This window comes from Procambarus clarkii, chromosome 13, assembly GCF_040958095.1.
Source record: "Procambarus clarkii isolate CNS0578487 chromosome 13, FALCON_Pclarkii_2.0, whole genome shotgun sequence".
Taxonomy (NCBI): Eukaryota; Metazoa; Arthropoda; class Malacostraca; order Decapoda; family Cambaridae; genus Procambarus; species Procambarus clarkii.
Window position 1 is genome coordinate 26,705,713 of NC_091162.1, and position 15,036 is coordinate 26,720,748.

Here is a 15,036-nt window from a genome sequence, read left to right on the forward strand (position 1 = left end):
TCTCCTGGGTTTTGTATGATTCTTGTAGCTTCCGTTCAATTGTTTCTATTGCTCTACCTAACCTTCTTCGCCGTTCTTGAGATAGGGTGCGACTCTCAAGTTGTTCCGCGATTCGTTTTCTTCGCCTATATAGGGAACGACGTTACCGTTCCAATCTGCATCTCTTTCTCTTTTTTCTTAGATGTATGCGGTTTGAACATATTTCTAGTGCTACTGAGCTTATTTTTTCCAGGCACTGGTTCAGGTTTGCATTTTCTAGCTGTTCTTCCCAGTTTATTTCTGTGAAGTCCTGGTTTATTTGCTCCCAGTTTATCTGTTTATTATTGAAGTTGAATTTGCTGAAATCTCCTCCACTGGGAATCTGGACTGGTTTTGAAGGTCTACTCCCCATGGTTGTCATAACTTCAATTAAGTTGTGATCTGAGTAACAGGTATTTGTAATCACTATGTTCCTGATCAATTCATCATTATTAGTGAAAATGAGGTCCAGCGTGTTCTCCTTCCTAGTTGATTCTACTATTTGCTGGTTTAAGGAAAACCTGTCGCACATCCGTAGCAGGTCATTTGCATGTGCCTGTTCATTTAGGCTACTTCCTGGTATTCTTTCTGATATTACTGTAGTAGCCAGGTGCTTCCATGTCAAGTGCCATAGGTTGAAGTCCCCAAGCAGGATGATGTTCGGAGCTGGATTTGTGAGGTTTTCCAAGCAGTGTTCTATTTTCATTAGTTGGTCTTTAAAGTGCTGAGGGTTTGCCTCCGGTGACTTATATACAAGGACAATAACTACATTTAAAATCTCTATTTTGATTATCAGCACTTCCACCATATCATTTGAGGTGTTTAGCAGCTCAGTACAGATGAGTGTGTCTTTGATGTAGAGGCTGACCCCACCCTGAAGCCGGTGTTTCCTATCACATCTGAAAAGATTGTACTCTGAGATCCATATTTCACCATCATGGTAATCCTTTGTGTGGGTTTCTGTTAGGGCTGCAAACACTGCATTTGCCTCATGAAGGAGACCATCTATAAAGTGAACTTTGTTGGATTTGCGTGTTTTTATACCCTGGATGTTGGCAAATATAAATGATGTTATCGTGTTAGTGGAAGTGCTGGAAGCCTTACTTGGTGTTAATATCTGAGGCTCTGGTAAGGAGGCCACTGTGTTTGCATCCAGGGTGTGTCGTTTTGGAAGTGATTCGTCCAGTTTTGGTAGTAGGACGGGTGTTGTCTGGTGTAGTACCTGTGTGCTTGTTGATAATTTGAATTCCAGTCTTGTGGGGTATCTCCGTTCCCCTCTGTAATCCTGTAGTGGTTCCATCTGACTGTTCCTCTCTCTTATATTTACTACTCTGTTTCTGCCTTCCTCTAAAAAATTTCCAGTAGTGTCATATTGATCTTCCCGTCTATAACGCTCTGTACCTCTCACATGGAATTCCGGACACTGAAGATTGTAGCATTTTTTGTCCCTAATTGAAAATTGACATAATTTAGGGTGGAAGTATCTACACCTTGTTCCAAAACGGCATGTACCCCTCTCCAACATGTTCCTGCATTTTCGAGGATGCACAAAATGGCATTTTGCTCCTAATTTTCCATATTTGCATATTCCTTTAGCGTAGAATTTGCAAATGTGTTCCGGTTTTGCGTTTTTCAAGGTATTTATATCTGTGACTGTCTTGTCTACCTCTTTATTGGAGCCATCTCCGTTTTTCGTCCCAATTCCTTCATCTATGCACTCTGTCTCACTGTTGCTCTCATTGTTTATATTATCTGGCTCTGCAATATTGCTGTTATTTTGTACCACAATAGTCTCCTCCACACTACTGCTGCGGTTCTCTAAACTATCTGTTCCCGAGTTTTGGTCGTTATCCAATGTTGACTTTTCCCAGTCCGCATATATCACTGGTAGTCTGTCTGAATGATAATCTCTGTGACTCGAGAATGTTTTTCATCAGTTTAGTTATGTTCTCTAACATTAATCTGTCATCTTTGCAAACCCAGTAAATTCCTTGCCTTTTTATGCATCCTGGAGCCAATTCTGTACAGCCCAGGTGAAATCTTATGTTACAGATGCAGCACGTTATGCCTGCATTACGTTTTCCCAGTACTCCCGAACACTCGCCACACCTCTCCATTGTCTGATGTATTGTGTTGTATTTGAGATTCACTGTATGGATCACTTGTTGATGTCAGTCCTTTTAACTCTTTATAAAATTATATGTATATATATTTATATGTTTAATATTTATAATATTATATGTATACCGTATATTTGTAATATTATGTATGTTATTTTGTTCAAACTTTATGGCAGGTACTTAGCGTAGGGTAGCGAAGCTGGTCCCTCGGTCGGTACAGGTGACCTCTTGTTGTCCCAGGTTGATGTCACCAGTTTCCAGTTACCCGATTTATAACCACTGATGCCGCCTCTTGCCACTATTCTATATTTCTAGTATTCTATATTTATAATATTCTATGCACGATTTTCTTCACTTCCAACTTATATGTTGTTGTGATACCCATTCCACATCACTGTTCCACGAATCACCTTTCACTATTTTTTTTTCCTAATACACGCATGTACACAAAGCCTCGTTCACTGGCTCACACGTGGTCTCCGTTTATTCTCTATTTAACACAAAGTTCTATTGTTAATGACTATTTTCAATTTTCCAGCGGATCACTATGCACTTTGTTATGTCTGTAATCAGTAATCCATGGCAGTAGTCCTAAGAATCCCGATTAATGTCACGATTTTAACGGAGCGCGCACGGTACGTCTTCCCCCTCCCTCGACCTCGACTCCTACTCCAAGAGGACTACTCTCCCATGGTAAGTGTCCATCCAAGCCAGGACCTGACACAATAGCTGGACCAGGGGGGAAAAGGTACAGGTAATCCCACCTTGAGCAGTCCTGCCAAAAGGAGTCCAACATAAAGGCACTGCAGTCTGGGAAGGTCGCCACATATAATGGGAGCCACTGAGACCACACCAACGCAAAGAGATCCACCTCCAGGAACCTGTACATCTGGCAGAACCACCTGAATGAGTCGGCGTCAATCATCCATTACGTGGACTGAGGAATGAACCGAGACAGGCCGTCCGTCAGGATGTTGAATACTGAATATGAACCGCACGGAGAGCAAAACCCCGAAAATCCAGCAGACGAGTCACTCGAAGCGACCATCCCCAAAGAGCTCCAAAGAACTGAGGAGATCCCATGTGGTTCAGACAATGAACCACCAGAGAGCAGTCTGAATGGAGCCAGATCGTGGAACCTGGAGTGACTCGAACGCTCCGAAGCAACAGCCAAACCACCGCGAACTCCCACACTGTGCTGTGAGCTCGACGGAAGGACAGAGCCCACCACCCCTAGCCGGCCTGGTGAGCATTGGTCACAAAACCCCAGCCAAGAGACAAGGCATCCATGAGGGTAGGCACCAAGGCACTGAACCCTGAAAAATCCAAAGAGAAAGCCGGCGACGCAGCAACAGACACAAAGCCCCTGGAGGCTGAACCCAGCGATCACAAGAGAGGTAGAAGGGAGGACCCCCGAAGGAACCAGAACATACGCCGAAACCAGACTCGACCCGGCAGGTAAACCAGCATGGTGAAGTTCAAACTCCCGCACAACACTTCGAGTGATCTGGGAACCCACCACGCTGACCAGATATCGCTGGCTCAAACTGGCACCACTGGCCTACCACAACCAAAGGAACCCTGAATCCTGGTATGACCCCTCCGAGACAGACCCTCATCGCCACCTCGGAGAACCAACAAGTCGGACATAGGGTGACAGCTAGATGAAGCTACCTGCAGATACTGCACAACTGCAAACAGCAACGGACAAAAGGGCGATGAAAATCTAAGAGCCAGGGCCCATATGGATTCCAGGGAGCGAGTGAGCACAGCCTGCTGGCACACGAGGCAAGAAGCAAAGAACAGAAACACCACCTCCTTCAGAATCGCCTCAAACTACTATAACAAAGCAGGGTTCGCCCGAGCCGCCGAGGCAAGCGCACTGGACACAAGCCCGGCACCCAGAACCTCCACATCCTCCTCAAGCCAGTATGAAGACAGCTCGAGAAGGGAAAAGAAACACAAAACCGAAGCCATGTGCCCCTGGATGCGCAAATCCTCAACTACCTAGGACGCCGAAAGGACGACCACCTGTATGTGAAGCTGCACCTGGCCAATATCCTTATTGGCCAGGTGCAGCTCACCTGAATTGGCCACCCCTAGGATGACTCCGGCACCTCATAACGCACCCAATAAGGAATGGTAGAACCGAACTCAAACGAGGAAGGGTCCATTATTGAGGCAAAAGCTAAACCACCTTACGCAGGATGCGGGAAGCTTCTGAAAGGGACCAAAGAATCCAAGGGAACTCAGAATCATGCCTGGGGAGCAGCAGAACTTATATCAAATTTATACAGAGAGGAAGGGGTAAGAAAACCCCTTTCCCCTGCAACAAGCCTCGCGCCGAGGGTACCAAAACATAAGCGGGGTCAAACGGGGCCTAGGCCCCCCCAAAGTCAACTCGTCCCTAACCCCAGGATCCTCCACACCAGGACCTGGGGCAGAGCCATCCTCTACACCCTTCACCTCGAAGGGAAAGGCAGAGTCCACCAGAAAAGCTGGGAAAATGGGGGAGCAGGAAAAAAACAGCAGGGGAAATGATTAGGGAGCGTGGACGAAACCAAAGTTGAAGCAACTAATGCCACAAGTCAGGGTCCCTATAACCAAAGCAGGGCATCCGGAAAAGCAGCCAACATAGTACATTGCAGGAAGCTAATCCTTGCATGCAATGCCAAAGCTGCCTGCACCCAATTATCAGTATCGGTGGACTAATTTAATTGGAGCACCAGCAAGGAACACCACTCGCAGGACTCCAGGTCAAAGTTGTCATCAACCCAACAGGCAGCTTGACAGAGGCAAAGACGGTGAATTTCACCCTGAGACAAGCAGACAGAGCAACCTTTGAACTCGCACAAAGCGAGATGGGACCCAGAGGACACATCCTTGGGATCAATGAGCCCCATTGGGGTTTTCCAGGGTCCTTAGGCTGACTGCTAAGGGAAGCCCAGGCAAGGCATTGCTAACTGGTTGACCCAAACTACTGAGAGAACAATTAATTAAAGCTGAACCTGAGATGTGTACAATCACAGGGACCTAACGGGGGACCACCAGAATAACAGAGGGTGGACAACGACCAATGGGCATACCTCCACCAGGTACAGAGCACCACTTGGTTTCCGAACCCCTTGGGGACGAGACCCGTCGGTTAACATGTAAGTTCGTATACGAGAAATAGAGGGGAAAAAATAAACTAGAAATGTAAAAAGAAATTTTTCCGAAAAATTTATGAAAAAAACTCTAGGGAAAAAAATCGTCAGGTTCATGGCGTAAATGCGACCGTGTTTGTTTGTACTCATCAATAAGTGAAGTCCTGATCCGCTTTATAAAAGTCCTTAATTGTTCCTAACTGATTATTAAGACGTCTGGCAAACATCCTCTGGATGTTTCCTGCCAGCCTGCAGGAACATCCTGCCTAAAATATACGATGATGTACAGTACATTTAAGAAACAAATCTGGGTCACAGGTCTGTGGAGTGTGGTTAGGCTTACGGAGTCAGCCGGTCCCTCCCCCACCACCGACACACCTCCCCCTCTCCCCCCACCACCGACACACCTCTCCCTCTCCCCCCACCACCGACACACCACCCCCACCCCCCACCCCAAACCCATACACACACACACACACACACACACCCTCTCAAAGGTCACGTGGTTCACGGTTCACTTCAACACCCATATATCGCTTCCTGCCTGCCTGCCTGCCTGCCTGCCTGCCTGCCTGCCTGCCTGCCTCCTTCCCAGCCTGCCTCCTTCCCAGCCTGCCTCCTTCCCAGCCTGCCTCCTTCCCAGCCTGCCTCCTTCCCAGCCTGCCTGCCTGCCTACCTCCTTCCCAGCCTGCCAGCCTGCTTCCTTCCCAGCCTGCCTCCTTCCCAGCCTGCCAGCCTGCTTCCTTCCCAGCCTGCCTCCTTCCCAGCCTGCCTCCTTCCCAGCCTGCCTGCCTGCCTCCTTCCCAGCCTGCCAGCCTGCTTCCTTCCCAGCCTGCCTCCTTCCCAGCCTGCCTCCTTCCCAGCCTGCCTGCCTGCCTCCTTCCCAGCCTGCCAGCCTGCTTCCTTCCCAGCCTGCCTCCTTCCCAGCCTGCCTCCTTCCCAGCCTGCCTCCTTCCCAGCCTGCCAGCCTGCTTCCTTCCCAGCCTGCCTCCTTCCCAGCCTGCCAGCCTGCCTCCTTCCCTGCCTGCCAGCCTGCCTCCTTCCCAGCCTGCCTCCTTCCCAGCCTGCCAGCCTGCCTCCTTCCCAGCCTGCCAGCCTGCCTCCTTCCCAGCCTGCCAGCCTGCTTCCTTCCCAGCCTGCCTCCTTCCCAGCCTGCCAGCCTGCCTCCTTCCCTGCCTGCCAGTCTGCCTCCTTCCCAGCCTGCCTGCCTGCCTCCTTCCCAGCCTGCCTGCCTGCCTCCTTCCCAGCCTGCCAGCCTGCTTCCTTTCCAGCCAGCCTGCCTCCCTCCCTGCCATCATGCTAACGGGTAGTGTGTGTTAGGCTTATCTTCGGGAATGAGCCGGTCTCACCCCCACCACCAACAAACCACCCGCCCCCTACATCCCATCTCTCAAGGTCACGCGGTTCAACCGCGTGACTACCACTCACTCCCTGCCTGCAAGCTAGCCTGCCTGCCTGCCTGCCTGTCTGCCTGCCTGTGCCTGCCTGCCTGTGCCTGCCTGCCTGTGCCTGCCAGCCTGCCTGCCTGTGCCTGCCAGCCTGCCTTTCCCTCCCTAATTCTCACTACTTCCATCCCTTCCTGCCTACCTCCTAGCATCTCTCCCTACCTCCCCCTCCCTCTTAGCATCTCTCCCTACCTCCTAACATCTCTCCCTATCTCCCCCCCCTCTCTCACTGATTCTCCCCCCCCTTATTCATACTGCCTCCCACCTAAGCTCCATCGTCCATCCACCCACCACTGACGCAATGCGTGCATTTGGAGCCAACATGGTGCACAGATGTTTCTTGATTGTGCAGATATGTAAAACAAAAGCACAGAATGAACATTCCAGCCTTATGGCAATTCAAAATAATAGGAATAATAGGCCGTGAATCTGTGAAGTCACAGCGGGCAAACTGGACCATCTCCCACCCACCACCACAAGCCGGCGTGACGCTTGGCGGACCCCTTCCTACCCGAACTTTGTTCGGGTAGCATGACTCCCCAACCCCAATCGGGAAACTGGAAGTTTCGGATAACTAAAGTTCGGAAACCAAGTGGTGCTCTGTAACAAACAAAAAGAAAAAAAGAAAAACCCAGCAAAAGCACAGCATCCCCAGGAGGAACAGAACTGGCCGCTGTGATCAATGGGAGACAAGCTGCACAGTACCTTGAACCCTTACCAGCGACAATACTACCTCCTACCCAAGGTCAAACAGCAGGTATGAAAATGCCAGCTGAACCCAAGGGCGGGCAATCACCGAGCAGCAAAAGATCCCTACGGAGGTAGTCCCCGAACGACTTGTAGAAGATAACCCCAAGCCGTAAGGGCAGTACTTACAGGGCACCTAGGCACATGCAGCCCCAGTACTTCGTGAATTACTCCTGGCTCATACCACCACACAGCAGAACAACACTGCAAAGGCACAACACCGCAAAGGCACAACACTGCGCAAAGACAGGAGCCAGAGTCGAACGACCGCTGCACAACACATCAGCCTCAAAATTGGGATTGAATGGCTGGCACGGGCATCTGGGGTTCCTCCTTCCCCAATCCCAGGGAGGAAGGAAGCTGCATAACACATCAGCCTCAAAACTGGGATTGAATGGCTGGCACAGGCATCTGGGGCTCCTCCTTTTCCCTCCCAGGGAGAGGGAGAGCCGCACAGACAGTGGCACGGCGGCGGTTGTGACGTCATGCTCGTTTGCTTGTTTTTGGATTGAGTAGTTATGCTTGATAGTTTGGTTTTTGGTAGCAATTTTTAATCAGGTAGAGTTTGTTTTGGGATGCTTACCTTTCTGGGTGCCTAACCTGTTCGATGGCATACACGGAATGCTTCCAACCACAAGAGGATTTCTATAGGCCATTGCTCCTTGTGCCTCTGTGAAGGGGCCAGGTTCTGGGCTCGTGGTCCCTGGTAGGCTACAACTCCAATCAAATTGTCTGATGCCACAGTCTAATACACACACATCAGCCCAGAAAGTTCCAGGGAGCTGGAGGGGCTCTCCACAGAAAACAGTACGAAAGAGTCTTAACATCAGGTATCCACCTGAACAGTATGAAATGGTAGAGTGGGTGCAAGTACGGTAGTTTATGAACTACTGTACTTAACATGAAATACAGTAAATGAGTGTAGAAATAGAATATGGAAATGAAAATTATGTAATTGTCATAATTATCGAGAAATATAATTGGTCCAATAAGTAAGTCCCCTGTACAATCAGATTTAAAATTTGATTAAAAGCTAAATTCCAAAATATTACCATTGCTAGAGTAGTCATGACATTACCACTGGTTCAAAATATCCAAATAAAAATGATACACGTTAGTTTGATCTGTGATCACCTACTCCAGACCAAAGAAAGAGCAGACTCAAACACTGGGACACCTTTGCCTTGTTAACAGCATCATCCTTAGCCCTTAACACTTTCGCTCACCCCGCGCGCCACCCCTCGACAGGGCGATATGGGCCCCAGCGTGTCATGGAAGCGCGCGTTAATTCCGAAAAGTGTATACTCGCTTCAACTTTGTCACCTCAATTCTCCTTCTACGAGATTAAATTTGGTATCATTGTGTTCGCAATAAAATTCTCTACAGCACTAAATGCATATAAACTCCAAAAGCCCGGCTAATTACCCGCAGCAAACAGAGAAAGTGCGAACGAGTTACCCGGGAGCGCGCAAACGGGATAAAATGTTTTCACTATTTTCACTCTGGTCACCTCAATTTTTGTCCTAGGTCTTTCATTTTGGTCTCAATGGGTTCGTAATAAAATTCTCTAGAGGAACATTAGCATATAAAAAAAAAACCTGGTCACGCTCCAACCGCCGACGAGTTGAAGACGGTCCACGCGTTAGCCGTGAGTGAGTGCTCAGAGGCCTTCCTGCTACACTCCCAATTCCCACCCTTTTCAAGCCTTTCTTTTGCAATTTTCTTCCTGGAAGGGCCTTGTTCATGATTACTATCCATCGTGGAGTAAGCGTAGATAGTTTCTAAAGCTGCAGTAAGAAATATAGCCACGGGAAATAGCCGAAATGTTCACACGTTTGAGATGCGAGGGGAGGCGACATTGGTCACAACAGTGGAGCAAAGACAATGGGCCCACGGCATGTGCCAAGCCGCCTGAGGGCCACGAGGCTCAACAAAGAAAATGGGAAGACATCGGCGCACATTTTAAAACCAGTCCCCAAAAAATCGGATAAAAACCTGATTTTTGGCGAATTTTTAAAGTGGATGACGCAATGCTGCGCCATCCCCGGCATTACCGCCAGTAAACGGATGACGCAATGCTGCGTCATCCCCGAGCGAAAGTGTTAACATGCTCGGGGTTTAATATCCTGTCATCCCCACAGGCGCATGTCATTTTGAAAAAAAAAATATATATTTTTTCTTTCTAACCTGTTAATTTGTGTTCACTGATCACGGGAAAAATAATAAAAAAATCGTAAGTGGCATATATTGCCCGCTATAGGGCGGGGAAGTCTGGCAAGTTATAGGCGCTGACTCAGCGTGAGTCCCAGGCGGTCTGTTGCTCGCAAGCTGTCAGGCCGGAGTTGCCACAAAGAGATAATTACCGAATTATTTCAATGTCTCTGATTGATTTTTCATACTTTTTTTGCTGTAATATTATTCAATAGTGTGTTGTTTGATATATTTATATAATACAATGAGTGAATCATTGCTGTACTGAAAAATATGGTGTGCATATTGTTGATTCAATTATGTTCATCAATCAGTGAACAAATACTTTGTCAGTTATTACATTATAAGCACAGGTTATATATAAGTATCTGTATGTTTTGTTCACTATAACGAACCACTAAGTAGCTATTATGAGTCAAAAAGTAACGAGGAGTGACCGCCGTTTACCAGCAAGCCACTCCCGCCCTCCCTCCAGTCATCTGACTCACCCACATTCTCCTCCCACAATAATGTTTTTGCTATAATTCACTATATACAGACGTTATATATAAGTATCTACATGTTTTGTTCACCATAACTGTACATCTAAGCTTGTATGGTGAGTAAAGGCACAAAGATGTGGCTACTCACACAGTCAGCTGATCGGCGGCCGCCCTCAAGGCCAGACGCACTAATATTTCTCCTCCAACAATACTGTGTGGTGTTATTACGCTATATACACACATTATATATAAATATCTACCTGTTTTATTCATCATACTTGTACAAATAAACTGGTATGGTGCCCAAAGACCATCGTGGTAACCAGTAAACAACACCGTCGTCTGCACGGTGGCGTCGTGCAGACGACACCACCGTCCTCACCAAAATGGCGGCTCCAAACCCTCTCTTGCTGTTTATACCCTCTATACGCACGTTATATATAAGTATCTACATTTGTGTTCACCATAGCGAACCACTAAGCTGGTATGCTGAGTGCAGTCAATAAAAGGTGGCCACACACAGTCAGAAGACATCGCCACCATCCTCCCTCCCACAGCATTACTCCTCCTTCCATGGCGCACAGCGCTAAATATCACCACAATCCTGCTATTATCAGAACCCTGGTCAGTTTTATCACAGTCAGGGGTCTTCTGTAATAATATTATCGCTACATAATAGCATGAACAAGTATAATTTGGCATTTTTAGGCGATGCTGTGGTCACAAGCTGAACAGCAGTGCTTTTAGCTCATGCTGCGTGCGTCAGGCTTGGTTGCTCACTCAATACTGAGGCCAATAACACCCGGGAGTTTGGCCCACGATTTTTTTTTTAAATGGCGTCTGTTTACAAGAGCCCTGATGAAGGTGTGGTGAACCCCGTGTATCCGCGGGCTGTTTAAATCTTGCGTAGTACTCCAACACATCATATGACGTGATGCGCAGTTGACTGGAACAACGTCCAGCACGTCATATGACGTGATGCGCACGTTAAGGGTTAGGAAAACACTAATGCAAGACAAGAGTGTAATGAAGGTCACTAGCAGCCATTTGGCAAGGTCTAGACGTATACAATTAATCTTAAGTTAATTCATTTGTCGCTCGCTTAACCACTTAACTGTGCCAACCGAGTATTCTCGGTCGGTGGGAAACTGCGCCAACCGAGAAAACTCTTTGAATTTTTGGTACCCATTCTAAATGTGTGCGAGGTTGGTTGTTTACGAAATGGACTTTTAGGACCTCCAGTGAGAGGCAGCCATCTTGGAAAAAAATCCCAGAATGCCCTAGGGCTGCTGGCTGGGTTAGTACTGAGTGAGCAACCATAGATGGTGCATGCACCTCTGGCTCTGAAACAGCTGTCCGACACGGTGTTGAAAGATCGCGCTCTGTCGGCAAAATTCAAACCTTATTGTTTGAAGAACATAAGGGTCATAATATTGGTGAAGCTAGGAGCAACAAGGACCTAACACAAAGGTCAGATGCAAGTGATACAGCACCTATGAGGACGATACAGTGAGCATATCCAATTGTAGCTTTGAGCACCACCCTGGTCCACCAATGCTATCTCCAATTTATTTAGATGATACATAGATGAATCGTTTTCTGCATTCAGTGATGATGCATCTGATACAAGTAGCATAGATGAACAGTGTTAGCAGCTTCCATGGTGGTGTTTTCCATAGATATTTTCAAGAATAGCTGAATCTCTTCTTGACTGACTGACACTCATTGAGGCTGGCTGAATCCTTTCCTGCGTGGGACCTTACAAAGTTATCTTTTCACGACTACCTTACAAATTGATCTTTTCCTGTAATCTTTTCAAGACTACCTTATGTTTTACAAGCTTGGCTACATACCACCTACAAGTACTAATGCCAAGGGTGTACGTGAGTGCGTTATTTGCAAGCACACAGAACAAAGAAACAGGAAGCGAAAATCTATCTGTGCCTGGTGCAACGAGAGCGGAGTCGTGCTGTGTACCATGGACTACTTCGTTGATTATTACTCACTTCCGAAGTATTGAGTGTGTAATACAGTGTGCTACTGTGTAAATAGTGTGTGAAACTGAACATATTGTAATTTTAGTGAATTTTTACCAAGTAATATTGAGACAATAAACATTTATTATGGACACATTACTGACACATGTATCACAGTTCCATGGAACATTATGAATGTTCTACTGTATACATATTGTAAAGGACACAAATATGAATCATATACAATAAAAAATCTAATAAAACCGCATTGGAAATACATAGAACAAATGATTGAAAATATATTTGTGGCAACACCCGGTGCTTGAATGGCCTGTGCGACCATGTCTGTGTGAGTCACACACGGGCGAACAGCCCCTGATGATGTCACTGCGCACCTTGTCCACGTCCCCACAGTCAAAGTAAGTGGAATTTGGTATTTATTTTTACATAAACATGTTCAGGGAAGGGAATTTATCATTTTACGAAGAAAAAAACATTTTGGGGAACACTTTATTTCATGCGCACGGGGAATTTTACAATAAACTCGGCGCAGCAAGGTGGTTAAGGAAAAATATTATTTTAGTTAATTTCAGTTTTAATAAATGTCTGGTGGTCTCTCATCCTTTTTTTGGCATTGAGTTTGCAGATGGGGTGAGAACAATGTAGGAGATTTAAGTACAATGGTGCTGTTCCAAGTGAAACTAAATGTTACACGTTTCTTTCTAATTCAGGTTTTTAGCATTAGGGCACATAAGATCTAGTAGTTGAGATTTGTCTGTGGGTACACTAGGATGTGATACAGCGAACTAGCCAATGTTGTGGCTTGTGCACAGGCTCGCTTGGTGTTGTAAGTGCTCAAACATTTATGACTCCGGTGGGGGCTACTTCATTATAAATATGCACAACTGTCCTATTCAGGATTAAATAAAGTCATTTCCAAACTTTGTTGTTTAATTATCCTTTAATACTTTCCAATTTTATAAAACTATAAACTAAATTTCAAATAATCCTGGACAGTACTGAAGAACTCCTCAGTTGTGATATTTTAACAATATTAACCTATTTAACAAACTACCAAATTAACATACTAAATATTGCCATCCTCTTTGAAGACAATACAGAATTCAATTTCATGTAAGTGTTCCATGGATATTATGGTAATTTCAACACTGAAGTAACAGTCACTAAATTTGGATCTCAGAGAAGCAATTAAAGAATAAATTAATCAAAGAATCAGTTCTTCACTGTTAAGAATAAGAATGTGAAATATGAGAAGATCTATTTTGGGCAAACACAGCAACTCCACTCACCAAGTATCTGTGTGCAGAGTTTCGCCGCATCCTGGAAACTGCCACGAGACATCAAGTGGTCTAAATATACTCGACCAACACTGAGCAGTGTGTAACGCTGTACCTCCCTTGATGTCTTCACTACCTGCAATGCAAGAAGTACAGTATATTAGAGCAACAAGGCAGGGATGCCTCCTACACCCATTCTACCCCTTCAGATGACAAGGAAGAAATAAAAAAATATTCAGGGTGAAAAGCTAAGCCCAACATTGATCCTGTAATGTGCTTTCCTCCACACCGAGATCTTACAACATCAGCCTCCCTGGGTCATTTATATATTGAGTTAACCAATTTTTTTCAAATAAACTTCAAAATGTAGTTAATCATCTAAGGCTTTCTAATGAGGGTAAAAAAAAAAACAGCATTGAATGTAATGAATGTACCATTTTCTGGGCGAGACCCGGAGGCTCCCCGGAGCTATCCAGGCTGATACTGTATGTATATTATATGACTTGGGCATCAGTGTGAATGGAGTTCTAGGCCTACCAGGGACCACAATCCAGATCCTGACCCCCTTATAGAGGCACGAGGAGCAATGGCCTATAGAAGTGCACATGTGTTTGGAGCATTCCATGTCTGCCATCAACTTGGCTGGGCAACCAGAAAGGTAAGTGTCTCAAAACAAATCCCTATTCTGGGTAAAACTACTACTGAAAACTAATGAGTGGACAGAATTCCCCAAATGAAAAACGAGCAAACAAGCATGACGTCACACTTGCCATGCCGCTTGTCTGCGCAGCTCCACGCCTTCCCCGAAGGGGGAGCCCCAGACCTATCATGCCGGCTCTCCACCTGTCAGTTCGAGACTGGATGTCAAAACATGCGAAAAACTCCCACTGGGGAAAGGGAGGGTTGCCAAAGAGCCTCCGGGTCTCACCCAGATAGTGGCGTTTCATTACATTCAACGCTGGTTTTCTGGGGAGAGCCCCTTTGGCTCCCCAGAGCTGCTACCCAAAGTCAAGGACAAAAAGAGGGACAAACCCAGGAGGAGGAAACCACACGCCCAAACCTGAAAGCAAGACAACTGGCAACACCAAACGACAGGCACGCAGGCAACGGCCGAGAGCCACAAACTGGACACAAGATGATGCTCCCCCGCCCAATCAAACAAACATCACCAACCCCAGGGACCCCTCCAGAAAACAGCTGTCCCAACCTCAGCAGAAAAGAAGAGAAGGCTGCAAATGAACAAATGGCTCAGACGGCACAGGAGCAGGCCGGAGATGAAACAATGCCTGAGACAGCTCGTAAAACGGTGCAGAAGGAACATCAAAACCGAAAGCAATCTGGAGCGGCTCCTCCAGCGCCACACAAGACAAGGTGACAGTATGCGGCAAGATGACGGTTCTGAACTGCCACGAAAGAAGGACAAGACCACTTCAACAAAAAGCGCAGCATACCTACGAAGAGACAAAAAGAAAAAAAGAAAGAATTGCCAGGAAACCCCATACCGCTGCCGAGACGAAGCACACAGGTGGGACACCATCAACAAAGTCACCTTATCCTCAAACATATGGTGATAGACTCGAGTCAAAATTACTG

General features: G+C 46.5%; 1 protein-coding gene across 4 annotated transcripts in view; it reads right to left on the minus strand.

Moving 5' to 3' along the window:
* Window positions 1-15,036, minus strand: part of lt (vacuolar protein sorting-associated protein light) — a 263,565-nt gene that overhangs the window by 116,365 nt on the left and 132,164 nt on the right. For all 4 annotated transcript variants that reach the window (XM_045740821.2, XM_045740818.2, XM_045740819.2 and 1 more), the window contains exon 9: window positions 13,456-13,579. In XM_045740821.2, coding sequence (XP_045596777.1) covers window positions 13,456-13,579 — 124 coding nt within the window. The remainder of the gene's footprint in view (window positions 1-13,455; window positions 13,580-15,036) is intronic.